The sequence below is a fragment of the Microcaecilia unicolor genome, chromosome 3, assembly GCF_901765095.1.
Source record: "Microcaecilia unicolor chromosome 3, aMicUni1.1, whole genome shotgun sequence".
In the NCBI taxonomy this organism is placed as follows: Eukaryota; Metazoa; Chordata; class Amphibia; order Gymnophiona; family Siphonopidae; genus Microcaecilia; species Microcaecilia unicolor.
This window is the reverse complement of record NC_044033.1, coordinates 479,962,080-479,983,164: the sequence shown is the minus strand read 5'-3', so window position 1 is coordinate 479,983,164 and position 21,085 is coordinate 479,962,080. Positions and strand designations below refer to the sequence as shown.

Below are 21,085 nucleotides of genomic sequence, written 5' to 3'. Positions count from 1 at the left end.
AAAGCAGCAGATAAATCGAGAAGAATGAGGATAGAATAGAGACCTTTGGATATGGCCAGAAACAGGTCATTTGAGACTTTAGCAAGGGCTTTTTCAGTTGAATGTAGAGAGCGAAAGCCAGATTAAAGTGAGTCAAGAATAGTTTGAGATGAAAGAAAGTCAAGACAATGACAGTGAACAGCACATTCATGTATTTTGGTTAGGAAAGGGAGGAGGGTAGTTGGAAGGACAAGTAGGGACCAATGAAGGTTTTTTTGAGGTATGGTGTAACTACGGCATGTTTGAAGGCATCAGGAACATTTGCAGTGAAAAATGAAAGATTGAAAATATGACAGATAGAAGGGATGACAGTAGGAGAGATAGTGCTGAGAAGATGGTTGGGAATAGGATCAGAGGAATAGGTAGTCAGTTTGGAAGAGGAAAGAAAATGTGCATTTCCATTTCAGTGATTTCAGAAAAGGAAGAAAAGGAGGCAGGGGTTGAAGGAGGGTTGACAGAATGGACTGAGGGGAGGAGAGGTGGCGATGTCTTGGTTGAGAACTCAAGGTTAATCTTGTGAACCTTATCATGAAAGTACTCAGCCATAGTCTGGGGAGAAAGTGAAGGAGGGTTTGGAGGTGAAGGCACTTTAAGGAATGAGTTCAGTGTGGCAAAGAGACATCGAGGGTTTGAGCCAAGAGTTGTCAAGTAGATGTAGTAGTCTTGTTTGGCAAGTGAAAGAGCAGACTGGAAGGAGGTCAGCAAGAATTTGAAATGTATGAAGTCAGAATGGGCACGGGGATTTCAGCCAAAGGCTTTCAGCAGATTGGGCACAGGAACATAGGTAGCGGATTCTAGGGGACAGCCAAGGCTGGGGTTTGGTACGCCTTACAGAACGGGGAGTGGGAGGAGCGAGAGTATTCAGAGCAGATGAAAGAATAGTATTACAGGAAGAGACATACTCATTGACAGACTTAGGTAACATAGTGGTTGGAATGAAACACTGGTGGAGAGAGTGCAAGAGTCAATAGCCTGAAGATTCCTAAATGTATAGGTGGAGATTGGACAGGACTCGGGAGATGGTGTTTAAGTATGAAGGTTACCAGATGAGATAGACACCTCTGGGTATGTCTATATAGATGCACTGTTAAATAATTACCTTCTATAGTGGCAATGAATAACATAGTAGATGACGGCAGATAAAGACCTGTACAGTCCATCCAGTCTGCCCAACAAGATAAATTCATACCATAACGAATGATGTGATAGTACATATGTATACTTGATCTTGCTTGCCATTTTCAGGGCACTGACCATAGAAATCTGCCCGGCATATATACAAGAAAGTTTTAAATATTGTGATCAGCATAAAAAAAAAATGTTGACCGTAGGGATTAAATACTGACCAAAATCTATATATTGTTTACAGTTCAAATTAACCTTTTTTGTGTGCTGTTAGTGAAAATAATGAATGTTGGCTAAAATGAGAGATGCAGTAAATTCCCCTGAAGCAGCAAGTCTGTTAAGGGCTCATTGTAGGGAAATGTTCCACTGGTTTGGATAATAAGCTTAAAAGTTACATATTTTTTCTGTGAGATCATGGATTTATTATTTTGATGAATTACAGACTGTGGTTATGCCCTTTTATATGGTTTAACCAGTGGTTATATGATTCCAGCCATCATTGTGATGTTTGTATTGAAAGGGAATTTTTTTGAACTTTGCAGAAAAGTGCTTTTGAAGATTAGGGTACTTATTTTGAAACTATAAATGTAATATTGTGGATTTTTTTTTACCTGTGATAGACAAAAGTTATAGCCTTATATCTTCAAGGAATCTTTAGCATGTTTAACTGAGGTCTTTTTTTCTCCACATTTTTTAAACCAACAGTTTATTTACTCATTATTTTTTCTGACATCAAAAAAAAACTATTCTTTTTAGCTGTAAACATTATATAGATTTTCATGGTTTATTTAAACTTCATCCTTTTGCTGATTTTGGTGATAACAGTCTAAACATTGATTCATTTATTATTATATGAGGCCAGATGTGAACAAGATTAAAATAGTTTACCAAGTACTGCCTGATTGATCACTGTTTCCAAAAGCACTGAAAGAGCCATCAGATCTCATGTAAGTAAGCTCTTTTTGATAACCTGTACAGACAAATAAAATAAATTATATCAGCATATGCCTGGCATACAAAAATAAACCACAAGGGGTCTGATTACTAAAACATTTCCCCATTCTGGAGGCCAGTCTATAAATTATCACCTCCATTTAGGTGCACTGACGCCATGTGTTGGGTGCCAATTCTAGAACAGTGTCACGAAATGCCTAGCCACCCCCCTGGGGTTACCCCACGGCCACTTAAGAGGGTCTATCCCCAGCACAGCTCAAGTCCACCTGCACCTGCTGCTTGTGCTCTACACTAGCACCCTCCTCCTACTGACTGGGTCACAATCACCTCTCCCGTTCTCAAATTATCCCCAGTGATTTCTAAGTTACCAGAGGCCACATTCCCAGTGGTCCCACAGTTCCCAGAAAGCACTCACAGACTCAACACACAAACCATCAGGATTCTTTATCAGTTCAAACAAGCAGGGCAAACAAACGATTATGTTTATTCTCATAAAAATATTGAACAGTGGACAGAAAATGTGCAGTCAGCAAATAGTAACAATCCTATCTGCCACCTAGCTATACTGGCACCTACACCAAATATTGACAGCATCCACATAACTGCCAGTTCCTTCCCTACTACACTGCCTCTCCTGCCAGGTTCTAAGATGGCCAGTAAATGCCAATATTCAGAGGCACTGCCCAGTTAGATGCTGCTGAATATTGACGACCAGCCTGCTAAGCATAAGTTAACCAGTCAGAAGCCTCTTCTACCTGCTTAAATCGCTTTGACCATCAGGCCCTATACTTTTATGTCACTGTTGCAGTTAGACTGGCTGTACTGGGAGGGAGTAAGTGCACCCATACTGTGAGTACACTCATCATGCAGTAAAGAACTTTTCTGTGGAGTAGCTATATTGGAATGTGCTAGGAAGCCCCTACAGTTAATGCCCAGTCTTTGCACTTACTGCTCATTAAGTTTTTCAACTAAAGCAAGGTGAGTTCAAAATGTTTCTGAATTTTAATAAAAGGACCCCTAATTTTTTCTGAAAAAATAGTTTGTCATATTTTATTTACTTAGGCGCCCTTTTAACAAAGTGGCAGTAAGCCCAACGTTGGCTTATCACCAGGCTACCGCAGCAGCCCAGCGGTAGTTCCCACCCCAGCACGTGCCATTTCCAGCACTACAAAAACATTTTTATTTTTGTAGTGCCAGTATGTACCTGGTGGTAATAGTAACATAGTAACATAGTAGATGACGGCAGAAAAAGACCTGCACGGTCCATCCAGTCTGCCCAAGATAAACTCATGTGTATACCTTACCTTGATTTGTACCTGTCTTTCTCAGGGCACAGACCGTATAAGTCTGCCCAGCAGTTTTTCCTGCCTCCCAACCACCTGTCCCGCCTTCCATCACCGGCTCTGGCACAGACCGTATAAGTCTGCCCTCCCCTATCCTCACCTCCCAACCACCAACCCCTCTTCCCCCCACCTGCTCTGCCACCCAATTGTAGCTAAGCTTCTGAGGATCCATTCCTTCTGCACAGGATTCCTTTATGCACATCCCACGCATGTTTGAATTCCGTTACCGTTTTCATCGCCACCACCTCCCGCAGGAGGGCATTCCAAGCATCCACCACCCTCTCCGTGAAAAAATACTTCCTGACATCTTTCCTGAGTCTGCCCCCCTTCAATCTCATTTCATGTCCTCTCGTTCTACCGCCTTCCCATCTCCGGAAAAGATTCGTTTGCGGATTAATACCTTTCAAATATTTGAATGTCTGTATCATATCACCCCTGTTCCTCATTTCCTCCAGGGTATACATGTTCAGGTCAGCAAGTCTCTCTTCATACGTTTTGGAACGCAAATCCCATACCATCCTCGTAGCTTTTCTTTGCACCGTTTCCATTTTTTTGACATCCTTCGCAAGGTACGGCCTCCAAAACTGAACACAGTACTCCAGGTGGGTCCTCACCAACGTCTTATACAGGGGCATTAAAACCTCCCTTCTTCTGCTGGTCACACCTCTCCCTATACAGCCTAGCAATCTTCTAGCTACGGCCACCGCCTTGTCACACTGTTTCGTGCCACACACTGCCAGGTTACTGCAGGGGTAGCGCGGGAACACTTACCGCCACCTTGATGGATGGTGGTAAGTGCTTCCACCCGAAATGGGCACGTGGCAAGTGAAGCACTTGCCACGTGTCCATTTCTTTAAAATAAAAAACCTGCCTTTTACCTGCTGCGGTAAAAGCGGGCCTCGACGCATCAAAAATATGCGTTGATGCCAGTTCAGGTCCCATTTTGCCACAGTTTCGTAAAAGGACCCCTTGTTTATTTCAAATTTTTACCACCAAAAACAAAGGAATCATGAAAGCATATTAATATCCTGCAGCTAGGGACTGTATGATCAGGTAGTCACTTCAGCCCTCTGTTATTTGCCCCATCTTTTAGAGCAAAACCACAATCAATGCTAAAGGGATAATCTTGAATAACTATTACTAACACTTGAAATTTAGCAACAGTAATGTTCATTTTCTGTCTTCAAGGATAGAAATGATACCTTTACTACTTCTGCATTGCCAGTCACTGCTAAAATCCTTTTGTCTTTTGCTATTATTGAGAAGACTGACCTTGTTCCATGAAACTGATGGCCATGTTTGTGATACGTTCATTAGCCTGGTTTGTTGCTGAGAGATACTTTAGAGCATAGATACTAGGTGCAAAATTTATCATGATTTGTTCACCACATCCATAGGGCATCCTGATGAGAGACTGAAGGCCATCAATGGAAGGTCCAAGTATGTCACCTTTAGGGGAAAAATATGCATTATTTTAAATAAAGAACACTCATGCTTTATCCATAGAACAACTCCCCAATTAAGCAACACAATACAATGAATGCAGCTGTGCACTTACATGCCATGTGTCTGGCACATTAAAATCTCACTGCCTCAATGCTATATAGCATGCCACAATACATTCAATGGAAAAGTGAATTAGCCCACTATTTCCATGCCCTGTCCTGGAAGCACACCTAGCCAATCTAGTTTTCTGGATAGCTATAATGAATATGCATAGGATAGATCTGCATTTTGCATCAATATATCTCCCACGTGTTCATTGTGACTATCCTGAAAACCAGGCAGGTTAGATGTGCCTCCAGGATAGATCTGGGAACCAATGATACAGCAACTTTTTCACTTACCACTATATTTACAGTTCCATTTATTTGTTTGCTACACTGTTTATTGCAAATTCACCTGATTAATATTTTTTATTTATTTATTAGGATGTATTTACCGCCATTTTGAAGGAATTCACTCAAGGTGGTGTACAGTAAAAATAAGTCAAACATAGGCAATAGGATTTAAAATAGGTTTGGACAAATTCCTAGAGGAAACGTCCATAGTCTGCTATTGAGACAGACATGGAAAGCAACTGCTAGCCTTGGGATTTGTAGTATGGAGTGTTGCCACGATTTGGGTTTCTGCCAGGTACTTGTGACCTGGCTTGGCCACTGTTTGGAAAACAGGATACTGGGCTAGATGGACCATTGGTCTGACCCAGTATGGCTACTCTTATGTTCTTATGTACAATTACAGCAGTAAAAGTATTCAAACAACAATACAGGTTTTCCTGAGGACGTCCTCGCAGGACGTCCCGGCGAAGGGGCAGGGAAACCCGTATTATCAAAACAAGATGGGCGTCCATCTTTCATTTCAATAATATGGTCAGGGATGCCCAAATCTTGAAATTTAGGTCATCCCTAAAGATGGTCGTCCTTAGACTTGGTCGTTTCTGATTTTCGGTGATAATGGAAACTAAGGACGCCCATCTCAGAAACGACCAAATGCAAGCCCTTTGGTCATGGGAGGAGCCAGCATTCGTAGTGCACTGGTCCCCCTCACATGCCAGGACACCAACCTGGCACCCTAAGGGGCACTGCAGAAAAAGCTCCCAGCTACATAGCTCCCTTACCTTGTGTGCTGAGCCCCCCCAAAACCCCCAAAACCCACTACCCACAACTGTACACCACTACCATAGCCCTTATGGGTGAAGGGGGGCACCTACATGTGGGTACAGTGGGTTACTAGTGGGTTTTGAAGGGCTCAGATTTACCACCACAAGTGTAACAGGTAGGGGGGGGTGGGCCTGGATCTGCCTGCCTGAAGTGCACTGCACCCACTAAAACTGCTCCAGGGATCTGCATATTGCTGTCATGGAGCTGGGTATGACATTTGAGGCTGGCATAGAGACTAGCAAAAAATATTTTAAAAAAATTTTTTCAGGGTGGGAGGGGGTTGGTGACCACTGGTCATCTGGTCAGTTCGGGCAACTTTTTGTAGCTTGGTCATAAGAAAAAAAGTCGTCCAAGTGTTCGTCAGGGACGCCCTTTTTTTTCCATTATGGGTTGAGGACGCCCATGTGTTAGGCACACCCAAGTCCCACCTTCTGTACGCCTCCGACACGTCCCCGGGAACTTTGGTCGTCCCCGCGATGGAAAGCATGCCCATCAACCACTAAGCCCGCAAAAAGGTGGGAAAATGTGGGATACAAATGCAATAAAATAAATAAAATCTTACGATTTGTGTCGAAAGATGGGCGTCCTTCTCTTTCGAAAATAAGCCTGATGGTATACTACTTACAATGTCAACACACTACGCAATAAAACATTTTAATAGACAGCATAGGGTGTAAGCAAACATGGAACATAAATAGATAAGACAGAGTAACAGAAGTTAGAAAACAAAGGAACTAATTTAAAGAAAGTTGCACATGAAGTCAGAAAGGTGCTTGAGTATTATCTCAGCTTGAGAGCTTTAGATTTAGAGGGGAAGTTATCAAGGTGCGGGAAAAGGTGAGCTTTTACCACACCTTGATTTACTATGGGAGTCGCCAACCTGCAGTTTAACAGTCCCAGAGTTTGCTATCATGTTAAATGAACAAAACGCTACTTGTGAGCCATCCCACAAGAAATGTTATTCTAGTGGCCTGGAGCATTGTTCTGCCAAGCTTCCAGGGCCCCCCTGATCCCAACACTCCACAAAAAGACCCCCACCCTAAAGAAGAGTTTCTCAAACAAGATCTGCGCCTCTGCAAAAGCCCCCTACCCCCACAGGAATCTCCCCACCCTGGTGGTCTTGCCTTAATTCCCTGGTGACCTAGGTCCTAGGGCAGTGATGGGCAACCTTTTGAGCTTGGTGTGTCAAAATTCGCCAAAAAACCGAGCATAACTCGGGTGGTGTGTCACTTTGAGAAAAAAAAACATAATTTTGCGATATTTATAGTTTAAATAACAAAAATGTATAATTGTAATATATAACTGTATTTAATAAACCAAAAACTAATTATTTAACTTACCTGCTTAGTGACTTCTTTGTTCATCTGTCAGTCGGTTTCTTTTGTTGGTCTTGATATTATTTAACTTGTGTGGGGTGCCGTGAACTAAGATAAGTGAGGGGGAGGGGGAATTCTTTAACTAATCTGCCTATTAGTGACTTTTTTGTTGCTGAATTTCATTGGCTAAATCTTCAATTGATATTTCTACTGAGTGGTAACTCAGATATTCTCTTAATAATTGCATCTTTATTCTGCATATCGTGAAATAGAACTGGTGCACATCTTAGGAGAGTTTCTTTAATAAATTCTCCCTCACTGAGTGCTTTTCCATGCTGAGCTATGGAGTGAGCAATGCTCAAACTTGCAGATGTTAAATTTGTAGAACCTTTTACAAATTTAAGGATGGAATTAGATTGGCTCTTATAAAAGTGTAGCTGCCTGGAAATGTATTCCTTCCTTTCATCCTCACTTTTTTTCAAGAGCTGGGAATGATTAGTTTCAAAATGTCTATTTATATTCCACGTTCTGCTTACTACCGTTTCAGTACATAGAACGCAAAATGATCTGCCATTTTTTTCTATAATGCCATACATCTCGGTCCATGTCTCTTGAAAGAGTCGGCTACTGCTACTACCACTTCCTTTACTTAACCTTGGTTTTTTATTTTTTGGGTTCTCCATCAGGGGGGCAGTGACAGAAGATAGAATTATAGATAGCCTGTTAGCCCTGCAGGCAATTAGGGGTTAACTAGCCTAACTGACCACCTTATGTAAATTAAGATGGCTGCCGCTATTTCTAATGGCGGGAAACGGCACCCATAGCACATGCCCTCGCCTCTCCCAGCCTCCCCCTCACCTATCTCAGTAATGATGGTCAATTAGAAATCCACGACACCCCAGAACAGTAGATTGGATGATGGTTGCTGTGGTTATGTGGTTGCTGGTAATGGCGATCACAGAGATGCGTCCCCCACGGCATTCCGCTGCTCTCTGCTCCGCCGGCCGGAAGTGAGGTCAAAATTCCCCTAACGGCCGTGCAGGAGGCGGGGCAGAGGGAGCAGCAGGGAGGGAACGAGCGGAGGACTCGGAGGGAGCCAATAGAAGCGCACATGGCACCCCCCCCCCAGCGGGTAAACATGCACCCGGGGGGGGGAAGGTTGCGCGATCCGCCCCGGGTGTCAGCAAGGAACGCCGCTGCTTCTCTGTATGAGGCCACATGCGGCCGCGTGTCACCGAAAATGGCTACGCGTGTCAGTACTGACACGCGTGTCATAGGTTCGCCATCAGGGTCCTAGGGGGTCCTTGGGCAGGAGCAATCCCCAGTCCCCCCTGCTATCCAGTGCGTCCCTCAAAGTAGTGCCCCCTACTGGTAGTCTCATGCTACTGCCGCTAAAGGTTATGTTACTGCATTTGAATGTTTGCATCTCATTACTATGTAACCTGTGGAGACTTAAATATGGTTGCAATAGACAACCAGTGTGAATCCCCTGTAAGTCAATTTAAGGGTCAAACAATACAAGTTATTGTAGAATAAAACTAACTTTTAACCTCATATGTTTACCCAGTAAACAAAATCTTTCCAACCACTGCTATCACCATTCCGCTCCTTCACATCTGACTAATCTCTCCACACAAAATACATGTGTGAAGAGATTTAGTTACACAGTAAAGGAGACAAGCCAGGGCATGCACAGTGCTTTCTAATTTAGGGGTCCTTTACTAAAGAGTGTTAAGCCAAAAAGGAGGTGGTAAGTGGTCCCACGCAAACTCTTGAATAAGTACCGTGCACTAATGGGAATATTAATTCACAACCTGCAATGAAAATAGTGGGAATGCCCCCAAAAGGTGCTACATAAAATTGCAGCTACTGTGCAGTAGTTTTGGTGGGCTGCCTGTATTTTAACTGGTATAAAAGATGGCTAGGCCTTTGAAAATTTACCCTAAATGAAAAACAGTAAATTATTTCCAAAAGTTGTTCCTTCTTCTTCTTTCAAAAACTATGGAATTACTGCTTTGACTTTCAGAATCATGAGAGACATTTCATGTACTGAAATTTGAAAGCTTGTTTTTGTTTTCAGACACAATAAATTTAGCTGAAATTTGCCTAACAAATGAAATACAAATATGGAAATACAGATTCTGCTTTTCAGATGTGATATTTTTAATAGTTGGTTGATTGGCTTTATTGAATTTACTACGTTTATTGTATTTTTTTGTTTTACTTTGGGATCCTTTAACTAAAGCCCCCTAACAATTAGCGCATGTTAAATGATAAGACACCTATAGGAATAAAAGGGATGACATCATTTAGCACACACTAATCATTAGCACGTGCTAAATCCATTAACACACCTTAGTTAAAGGACCCCTATGTTATCTATGTGGCCCTTGTAGTAAGGTGCAATGAAATCTGGGTTTAGCGCATTCTAATGTGGGCCTTTCCACAGCATACAAGTCAGGCATTTTCTTTCTTTTTGTTTTTTGCAGGTCATGCACTAATGTTCCCATTAGCGTGTGGGACCTGCAAAAAAAAAAAAACGAGAGCACTTACTGCCTCCTGTTTAACCAGTTAGCATATGCTAATAATACAATAATTAACATAAGAACAGCCATACTGGGTCAGACCAATGGTCCATCTAGCCCAGTATCCTGCTTCCAACAGTGACCAATCCAGGTCACAAGTAACTGACCGAAACCCAAATAGTAGCAACATTCCATACTACCAGTCCCAGGGCAAGCAGTGGTACTTCCACACCTACTCTGTCCTTGACATGCCCCCTTAAAAAAAATAAATAAATAAAAATAATTAACACATGCTTAGCATGCTAAAACAGGCAAAATACAGCAAAACACTTTAACGCATTTTGCAGTAGCCTGTTTTTCCAGTGCTAAGAACGCATTAGGGATTAACACCCATTAGTAAAAGGCCCCTGTGCTATTTACTGATTAACTCTGTATATAATGTAATTGTAAACTGCTGTGACTTCATTGAGCTTGGTAGTATAGTAAATTTTAATAAACCTAAACTATATGTTATGTTGTGTTATTCTATGCTATATATAACAAAGAGAATGAAGTACAAACTAAAGTCCAAACAAAAAAACAGCACCATGGGCCTTTAAAAATGTGTTCCATTTTTAAAGGCCAGTGGTGCTGTTCTTTTGTCTGGTGTTATTCTATGCTATCATATTGCATTCTTTATTCTAAACCTGGTTCCAAGCACTGACAACTGAAAAATGGGTTAAACAACCTGACAAATAAATAAAATGTTTCCCTTACCAATAACAGTGATGTATGCTTGCTCACTGCCGTTCACCACATTGTTAGGGAACATAAAGGTTAAGTTTTTCGATACAGTTTGTGATACATTTCTAGGTGCCTCCAGAAATACCGACTGTGAATAAAACTGCTGGATCCCTTCGGGCTGTTAACATAAAATACATTTTTAGCATGATATCTCTAGCATTCACAGGTGTGTTTATATTTTTATTGTTTTTGTTTCTTAAAACATGAAATGTAAGATATTTATATGCAAAAGTGGTGTCACGTATTCACTCAAGAAATCAAGATTGAAGGGCCATCTTTAAACAGATATGAACAGCATGACCATATAATCCCCATGGCAGTCACAGTGCCCAGACCTAAAGGTGGCTCTGTAGTAGGCTTGCCAACTGGATCCAGATTCATCTGACAGGGTTGATACAGTCCTGGGTTTACCTCATTACATGCAGGTCCTTGAAGTTCTGATTTCCCAAGAAATGCAATACTACAAGGATGGGGTAAACACAAGACTGGATCAACTCTATTGGGCTAAATTGGATCCAGTTGGCAACCTCGCTCTATTTTGAGGGTTGATGACAGGAGGAAGAAGCAATGGAAGCTCGGCCATGTCCCTACACCACCTCTCTCTCAAGGTTCTAGGGCCATTTTGTACTAAGGGGGTCGATTTTCATAACAGGGTGCTTATAAAAATTTCCAAAAATATGTTTCATGCCTATTTTGTAAAGATCATAAAACATACAAACTCTAAATGGTGATGTTTTTACATGTTTAAAACCATTTTTATTCTTTGTACCTCCACAGTGCATTTTAAGATTTTAGTTGGCATTTGGATCCTCAAAGTAGGCATTTTTAACTGAAACATCAATGTCAGGTCATTAAAGACAGTGCTCTACAACTTTTTCAATTACATAGTAGATGATGGCAGAAAAAGACCTGCATGGTCCATCTAGTCTGCCCAACAAGATAAACTCATATGTGCTACTTTTTGTGTATACCTTACCTTGATTTGTACCTGTCCTTTTCAGGGCACAGACTGTGTAAGTCTGCCCAGCACTATCCCCGCCTCCTGCCTCTGCCACCCAATCTCGGCTAAGCTCCTTAGGATCCATTCCTTCTGAACAGGATTCCTTTATGTTTATCCCACGCGTGCTTGAATTCTGTTACCGTTTTCATTTCCACCAACTCCCGCGGGAAGGCATTCCAAGCATCCACTACTCTCTCCGTGAAAAAAATACTTCCTGACATTTTTCTTGAGTCTGCCCCCCTTCAATCTCATTTCATGTCCTCTCGTTCTACCTCCTTCGCATCTCTGGAAAAAGTTCGTTTGCGGATTAATACTTTTCAAATATTTGAACGTCTGTATCATATCACCCCTGTTTCTCCTTTCTTCCAGAGTATACATGTTCAGGTCATCAAGTCTCTCCTCATACTCAATTAAGAGCTTTATGAGTTTTCTACGTATTTTGGTTATGAGAATGCACATTTATAAGCTTTTTTTGAATAATGGAGGCAAATGATGATATAGGATGCTTAAACCAAGAAGCCTAACACTAAAGCTCTCTCTCTTTTTGGTGCCTCCTTATATGGGTAACACAAGGCCCACTCTATCTGCCCTGCAGAAGACAGGTCCCTTACACCTTCAGGTTTCTGGAGTTAATTTTGGCCTGAACCCTCTAGTATTTATTTATTTATCATATTTATAATCCCACTTTATCGCAAAGTGGGTTACAATGTAAACATACATAGTTCCAAAATTTGCATAAAACCATTAAATTGTACAATCTAACATTTTGCTGCTAGCCTTGAAGAAAGTTCATATCAAATTCGAGATTAGTCATCCCCCAAATATTTCACAATAAAGTATGTTTTTAAATGTTTCTTAACATTTGATCTATCAGAACACGATCTTAAATTACTAGGTTATTGATTCTGAGACTTGCGCCTGCTGAGTGTGGATGGCTAGTATTAAAAGAGGCTGTTGTTCGCCAAGCCCTGTGATAAGCCCCCTTGCACCCCAGAATTCACCAGAGAACTGTTATGATTCTGCTAGATAGGTGGGGGAAGGTTTGGAACTCACTCCTGATTGGCTTGTCAGGAGCTGAGCCAGCAGACGTCAGAAGCCTGATCCATTTAAGCCTGCCTCTTACCTGAAATCTTTGCTTTGGCGTTGATTGCTTTGCTGAAGCCAGCCTGTGTTTGGGCGCTTGTATTCACGTTGGAGTATTAGCCTTTCTCCTCATGCTTGCTGATTCTGTGTGTGTGTGTGTGCTGGGTATTCCCAGCATGAGCCTGATTGCCTCACTTCCCCCACCTGGTTTGCTTCTCCTGCTCTAACGCTGTGCTGTCTGGGGTAAGCTGTTGCCTTGAGTTGTTTCAGTTTATTTGTTTAGCTTTCTTTCCCTTGGTGTTCCCTTTGTTGTGCTGAGCTGCTGCTCTGCTCCCTGTGGCTCTGCCTTCCCCTGTCCATATATTTTGCTCCTGTTTGTTTGTTCTAGTTCTCTTTTGTTTGATGTAGCTGTCTCCTGTGTTCCGAAAGCAGCAGCGTTCCTGTTCTGGTCTGTGGGTGTCAAGGCAGCTTCCTCTGTTTGTTTATTCTCCCCTTATCCTTGTCTACTGAGTAGTTCTCCCCTGTTCTTTCCCTTTAGCAGTTCCTTTTTCCCTTGGGGGTTGTGGGGCCAGTTTGTGTATTCCTTAGGTAGTTCTCCCTTTTCCTTTGTGTGCTATAAGTACAGCCTCATTCCCTTGTGTGCTGATTGGTTCAGCCTAGAGTATATTCCTATAGTTGGTTTCCTTTTTTCCTGAGTGCTGTGTTGTTTCAGGCTAGAGTAAATTCCTATAGTTGGTTTCCTTTTTTCCTGAGTGCTGTGTTGTTTCAGGCTAGAGTAAATTCCTATAGTTGGTTTCCTTTTCCCTGAGTGCTGTGCTGTCTTGTCTTTGCTGTTTTTTCGGTTGGTGAGCCCTCAAGTTTCCCCGGGGCCCCACAAGGCCCCAGGGGACCGCCGAGCACCCCGAATCTTCACCCGCGGCGACCGCCGTTCACCGAGGGTTGAGCCCTCAGCTGCAGGCGGCCAGCAGGACTGCTGGAACCGCGGGGTGACGGCTGGCCTGGCTGAAAGTCAGCACGCAGTCTTTAGAGGAGGACTAGCCGAGGCGGCTATGCCTCCAAGAGGAACCTCAGGCTCTGGAGGGGGCTAGCAAGACGGCTAGCTGAAACACAGTCTCGGAAGGCCGCTAGCAGGACAGCTAGCTGAAGAGGAGTACTGTCTCTGGAGTTGGCTAGCAGGGACGGCTAGCGGAAGAAGACACAGTCTCTGTAGGGGGCTAGCAGGACGGCTAGCTGAAGAGGAGTAATGTCTCTGGAGTTGGCTAGCAGGACGGCTAGCAGAATCACTGTCTCCGCTGGAGGGCTAGCAGGACGGCTAGCTGAAGAGGAACACAGTCTCTGGAGATGGCTAGCAGGACGGCTAGCAGAATCACTGTCTCCGCTGGAGGGCTAGCAGGACGGCTAGCTGAAGAGGAACACAGTCTCTGGAGATGGCTAGCAGGACGGCTAGCAGAATCACTGTCTCCGCTGGAGGGCTAGCAGGACGACTAGCTGAAGAGGAACACAGTCTCTGGAGATGGCTAGCAGGACGGCTAGCAGAATCACTGTCTCCGCTGGAGGGCTAGCAGGACGGCTAGCTGAAGAGGAACACAGTCTCTGGAGATGGCTAGCAGGACGGCTAGCAGAATCACTGTCTCCGCTGGAGGGCTAGCAGGACGGCTAGCTGAAGAGGAACGCAGCCTCTGGAAATGGCTACACTCCGAGGTCCACTGTGTCGGCTTCTGACTAACGAAACGGAAGCACTGGACCCCTTCAGTCCCGTGGTTTAAATCCCCCGCTCTTCCTTCCTCTGGTACTGGCTGGAGCCAATCCTCTTCGCCCAGGCTGGCAGAGGGGCCCGGATTGGTCCCCCTGTCCGGTAGGCGGAGTCTCCCCGTTGGTGCGCCAATCCGGCGCGAGTGGGCGGAGCTACCTCGCTGATCCTGCTCCAGCGAGGAGGACGAGGACGCCGGCGCCGCCATCTTGGCCGGCGGATCTCCTTCTCCGAGGCCGGCGCTTGCTCCTCCGGATCGCCGGCCTCGGGACAGCCCGCGGCAGCGCTGACCCCGTCGGCAGCCTGTCCCTGCCGCCCCGGATCCCACGGGCGCCCCTGGTTCCCGCTCCCCCCCGCGGGCCGCCAGGTAAGAGCCCGGAACGGGACAGTATCCTCCCCGGATGCCCCCTTCTCCCGGGGCCCGGGTTTGGACGGATATTGGGCGTGGAAGGCTTTCACCAATTCTGGAGCATGTACATTAGCCGCGGGTTCCCAGGAGTTGTCTTCAGGGCCAAAAGATTTCCATGATAACAAATAATACAGTCTTCCCCGCCGCCTCTTAGAGTCGAGAATCTCTTCTACCTCATACTCTGGATCAGGGGCAACCTGGAGAGCTTCCTCTTCGGATGGGTACGGATGCCATCTGGACCCCCGAAATCTCTTCAATAAGGAGATATGAAAGGCGTTGTGCACTCGTAAGGTCCTCGGTAACCGCAACCGGTACGTTACGGGTCCAATTCGTTCTTGAATAGCAAAAGGTCCAGCATACCGCGGTCCAAGTCTCCGGGAGGGCACCCGGAGTCTTAGGTACTTAGTGCTCAACCATACTTTCTGTCCCGGCTGGAGCACTGGGGCGGTTCGCCGGTGGCGGTCGGCAAAGACTTTATCCTTGGCATTGGTCTTCTGTAGTTGCTCCCTAGCCATCTCCCAGACCTTCTGCAGATCCGCCAGAGTTTGGTCCCCCACAGGGGTTACCGTTGTAGAAGGGAACGGCCCTGGAAGCCGAGGATGTCGCCCGTATACCACGAAGAACGGGGAGTGTCCGGAGGATGAATGGTCACTCTGGTTATAAGCAAACTCGGCCCATGGAAGCAGAGAGGCCCAGTTATCTTGTCGTTGGTTGACAAATGCTCGCAAGAATCCTTTCAATGTTTGGTTAACCCTCTCAACCATGCCGTTGGTTTGGGGATGGTAGGCGGATGAAAAGTGAGTCTCTACTCCCAAGGCCGTGCACAAGGCTCTCCAGAAGCGGGAGGTGAATTGGGGTCCTCGGTCACTGATGATCCGACTGGGCAGCCCATGTAGCCAAAAAATGTGGTGAATGAAGGTCTGGGCTAGAGAGGCTGCAGAAGGCAGGCTCGATAAGGGAACAAAGTGAGCCATTTTAGAGAACCGGTCTACTACGACCCAGATCACGGTATGGCCCTGGGAGCGGGGTAGGTCGGTGATGAAATCCATGGATAATTCCGTCCAGGGAGCGGTCGGTACGGGCAGTGGTTGCAGATCTCCCACGGGGGGTCCCACTAAAGGCTTGGTCCGTGCACACACCGGGCACGAAGTAACAAATTGGAGAACATCCCGCCTCATGTGCGGCCATTGATACTGTCTCGCGATGAATCGGAGGGTCTTTTGGTACCCGAAGTGCCCGGCCCATCTAGATGAGTGTCCCCATTGCATTACCCGTTTTCGGTCGGCGGCCGACACGAACTCCTTAGTCGGCGCGACCTCCCCTGTAGCCGCACGGAGACACGCGGGATCTAACATAGGATGGGCCTCACTGGTCTCTTCAGGAACCTCAAATGCTCGGGAAAGCGAGTCCGCCGGGGTATTCTGAGAGGCCGCCCGGAATACTAACTGAAAGTGAAACCTGGCAAAAAATAACGACCACCGGGCCTGTCGGGGGTTCAACCGCTGAGCCTCCTGAAGGTATAGGAGGTTCTTGTGGTCAGTGATTACCGTAAATCGGTGCTCCGCTCCCTCCAGCAGGTGCCTCCATTCCTGCAGGGCTAATTTCAAGGCCAAGAGTTCTCTATCCCCTACCGTATAATTCCGTTCTGCTGGGGAAAATTTACGTGAGAAGAATGAACACGGTTGACGCCGTCCTCCGGGGTTGACTTGAGAGATGACCGCCCCAGCCCCCAAGGCGGATGCGTCCACTTCTACAATAAAAGGTTTCTCAGGATCGGGGGCCAGCAGAATGGACGCTGACTCAAAGGCCTCTTTTACCTGACGAAAAGCCGCTTGCGCCGCTGGCGGCCAATCCCGGACCTTCGCGTTCTTTTGGGTGAGCGCCGTCAGTGGCGCTGTCAGTTGGGAATACTGAGGGATAAACTGGCGATAGTAATTTGCGAAGCCCAGGAACCGTTGCAGTGCCTTCAACCCCAACGGTTGTGGCCACTCTCGAATGGCCCGGAGTTTGTCTGGCTCCATCTGTAGGCCCCCGGGTAGCAGAATATGTCCTAAAAAAGGTAATGACTGCTGATGGAAAGCACATTTACTAAGTTTGGCGAATAGATGAGCTCGTCTCAACCGGTGCAGCACTGCGCGGACATGGCCCGTATGCTCCGCGGGATCCTTCGAGTAGACCAGAATATCATCCAGGTATACAATCACCGTGGAGTTCAGCAAATCCTCTAGCACGTAGTTGATAAGACGTTGAAACACCGCAGGGGCATTACATAGGCTGAACGGCATTACCTGATATTCAAAATGTCCCTCGTGGGTGTTAAAAGCCGTTTTCCATTCGTCCCCTGACCGGATTCGAACTAAATTGTAGGCCCCCCGCAAATCCAATTTAGTGAATATCTGTGCTCCTTGCAGCCTGTCAAAGAGCTCGGGAATGAGCGGTAGAGGAAAGCGATCTTTCACTGTGATGGCATTTAACCCCCGATAGTCAATACAGGGCCTCAGGGACCCATCCTTCTTGGAAACAAAAAAGAATCCCGCCCCCGCGGGGGACGTAGAGGGCCGGATGAACCCTCTCCGCAGGTTCTCCCGAATGTATTCTTGCATTACCTTGGACTCTCCTCGGGACAGCTTGTACAGTCGGCCCCGAGGGGGCACCGTATCCGGCTTCAGATTAATGGCACAGTCAAAAGACCTATGAGGTGGTAGCACCTCCGCTTCCTTGGGATTAAACACATCCGCAAAGTCTCTATAATCCATAGGCAGCGAGCCCAGTTCTACCCGTCCTTCACTGGGCAGCGTATGTAAGGCAGGACAGCTGCCAGCCCGGCCCTTACAACAGGTCTCCTGACAGGGACTACCCCAAGCTTGAATCCTTCCCCCGGGCCAGTCGATAACAGGGTTGTGGCACCGTAACCACGGCAGTCCCAGAACCACTGGGTGGATGGTCCGAGATAGCACTAGAAATTGGACCTCCTCCCGATGATCCTCCCCCACCTGCAAACCCAACACGGGGGTGATCTCCGTGACCGGCTGGGGAAGTGTAGTCCCTTGGATGGAGGTTATTCGCAGCACCGGCCTCCGCGGGAGCGTAGGCCAGCCCATTTGCTGCAGCAGTTCAAGTCCGATAAAGTTGCCCCCGGACCCCGAGTCCACCAGGGCCCGGGTCTGGATTGTGGCCTCTTGCCACCGTAATACTACTGGCAGTGTTATCAAGGAGTCCGGTAGGGGAGCGGAGTGCCCCAAGAACCCTCCCCTCAGGGTGCCTTGGGGGAAGCATTTCCCGGCCGGACGGGACAAGTCCGGATGAAATGACCAGCCTTACCACAATAGAGGCACAGACCATTCGACAGGCGTTTCTGTCTGTCGGAGGGAGCCAACCGTTGACGGCCCATCACCATCGGCTCTTCCCCGGGCTCCGTGGAGTCCCGGTTCCCCTGGCGAGGGGACGGGCCTTTGCCCATCCGGGGCGTCCCTCGCCCCCACTTCTGCCGCTCCGCCCGGGCTCTGGCGCGCTCCTGGAATTGGGTGTCTACTCGTATACAGAGCAAGATGAGGGCATCCAATTGTCCGGGGACCTCCCGTCCCGCCAATTCGTCCTTGATTCGTTCTTGTAAGCCTTCCATAAAGATGGCCATCAAGGACTCCGGATTCCAACGCAACTCCGTGGCTAAGGTCCGAAACCGGATGGCATAATCGGCCACCGTCCCTTCTCCCTGATGAATCCGCAGCAGTTCCGACGCCACGGAGGAGGGTCTCCCAGGAAGGTCGAACACCATCCGGAACCGGCGCTGAAATTCACTATAATCATCCAAGATGGGGTCCTGTTGCTCGTTTAGGGGGGCCACCCAGGCCTGGGCCTTCCCTTCGCAAAGGCCCATAATGTAGCCCACCTTACTTTGGTCCGAAGCAAATGCCTCCGGTTGCATCCGGAAGGCCAGGTTACACTGGTTGAGGAACCCCTGACAGCCTCCCGGGGTCCCATCATATCGTGCTGGTTCAGGGAACCGAGGTCCCATGCGGAACCCTCCCACACGGGGAGCCGCTGTGGCCCCCTGGACCGCAGCGGCCTGGTTCTGTACCTGAAGCGTGGAAAGTGGAGAGCATACGTTCTGGAGCGCTCCAGACAGGGCGTTAAGCTGCTCCTGTTGCTGCTGGAGTACCTTGGCCAGGTCCCGTAGATCAGGTTGCGACGGCGAGCTCATGGCTTCCGTTTCCTGTCTTGTCTTTGCTGTTTTTTCGGTTGGTGAGCCCTCAAGTTTCCCCGGGGCCCCACAAGGCCCCAGGGGACCGCCGAGCACCCCGAATCTTCACCCGCGGCGACCGCCGTTCACCGAGGGTTGAGCCCTCAGCTGCAGGCGGCCAGCAGGACTGCTGGAACCGCGGGGTGACGGCTGGCCTGGCTGAAAGTCAGCACGCAGTCTTTAGAGGAGGACTAGCCGAGGCGGCTATGCCTCCAAGAGGAACCTCAGGCTCTGGAGGGGGCTAGCAAGACGGCTAGCTGAAACACAGTCTCGGAAGGCCGCTAGCAGGATGGCTAGCTGAAGAGGAGTACTGTCTCTGGAGTTGGCTAGCAGGGACGGCTAGCGGAAGAAGACACAGTCTCTGTAGGGGGCTAGCAGGACGGCTAGCTGAAGAGGAGTAATGTCTCTGGAGTTGGCTAGCAGGACGGCTAGCAGAATCACTGTCTCCGCTGGAGGGCTAGCAGGACGGCTAGCTGAAGAGGAACACAGTCTCTGGAGATGGCTAGCAGGACGGCTAGCAGAATCACTGTCTCCGCTGGAGGGCTAGCAGGACGGCTAGCTGAAGAGGAACACAGTCTCTGGAGATGGCTAGCAGGACGGCTAGCAGAATCACTGTCTCCGCTGGAGGGCTAGCAGGACGGCTAGCTGAAGAGGAACACAGTCTCTGGAGATGGCTAGCAGGACGGCTAGCAGAATCACTGTCTCCGCTGGAGGGCTAGCAGGACGGCTAGCTGAAGAGGAACACAGTCTCTGGAGATGGCTAGCAGGACGGCTAGCAGAATCACTGTCTCCGCTGGAGGGCTAGCAGGACGGCTAGCTGAAGAGGAACGCAGCCTCTGGAAATGGCTACACTCCGAGGTCCACTGTGTCGGCTTCTGACTAACGAAACAGAAGCACTGGACCCCTTCAGTCCCGTGGTTTAAATCCCCCGCTCTTCCTTCCTCTGGTACTGGCTGGAGCCAATCCTCTTCGCCCAGGCTGGCAGAGGGGCCCGGATTGGTCCCCCTGTCCGGCAGGCGGAGTCTCCCCGTTGGTGCGCCAATCCGGCGCGAGTGGGCGGAGCTACCTCGCTGATCCTGCTCCAGCGAGGAGGACGAGGACGCCGGCGCCGCCATCTTGGCCGGCGGATCTCCTTCTCCGAGGCCGGCGCTTGCTCCTCCGGATCGCCAGCCTGTCCCTGCCGCCCCGGATCCCACGGGCGCCCCTGGTTCCCGCTCCCCCCCGCGGGCCGCCAGGTAAGAGCCCGGAACGGGACATGTGCAGTTTAAACCTAGAGTGTTTCTTTCTGGGGCTTCCTGTATTCTTGTTCGCCTGCGGCACAGCTTTGTTTTCCTAGAGAGGCTTCTGCCTCTCACCCTTTTCTCTGTGGCTTTACCCTGCACTGTGTGCACTGCAGTTCCGTGTGGAACCCTTGTTGTTCTTTCCCCCCTTTCAGAGTGTGACTTGGTTCCCGGTCGGCCGAGAGGCCCGCTTGCTTGGTCTCTGCATGAGTGGGCTCCCAATAGGCCGTGAGGCCCACCTGAATGCTCTATCTTCCCCTTTCTGGTGCTGCCTGTTGGTTATTGTGTGTGTGCGGGGTTTGGTGGCTGGGGTGGTGCATAGGGCCTGTTTGGTCTACCCTAGGCCTTGGCCTAAGTTCTATACTAGGCCTCGGCCTGGGCTCAAGGGCTCACGTCCAGAACAACAAGAACAGACAGTATTCAACAACAGTCAGCTTTATTTGTGAATAGTTCTTAACTGTACTGCTTGAGATAGCATGTAATGGTATTTACAAATCAGATTAAACAATAAATGGACAATTTAAAATCAATTGAAGTAGAAAACTCCTGGTCAGGTAGCACTAGGATAAGGCTGC

The 21,085-nt window shown here is 47.6% G+C and overlaps 1 protein-coding gene across 1 annotated transcript in view; it reads right to left on the bottom strand.

Annotated features, from left to right (window-relative positions):
* Window positions 1–21,085, bottom strand: part of LOC115467239 (CD109 antigen-like) — a 175,772-nt gene that overhangs the window by 40,428 nt on the left and 114,259 nt on the right. Inside the window, exons 22-24 of the mRNA XM_030199045.1 lie at window positions 10,722–10,866; window positions 4,734–4,910; window positions 2,053–2,134 (exon numbers count right to left, since the gene is read on the bottom strand). Of these exons, the coding sequence (XP_030054905.1) occupies window positions 2,053–2,134; window positions 4,734–4,910; window positions 10,722–10,866 (404 nt within the window). The remainder of the gene's footprint in view (window positions 1–2,052; window positions 2,135–4,733; window positions 4,911–10,721; window positions 10,867–21,085) is intronic.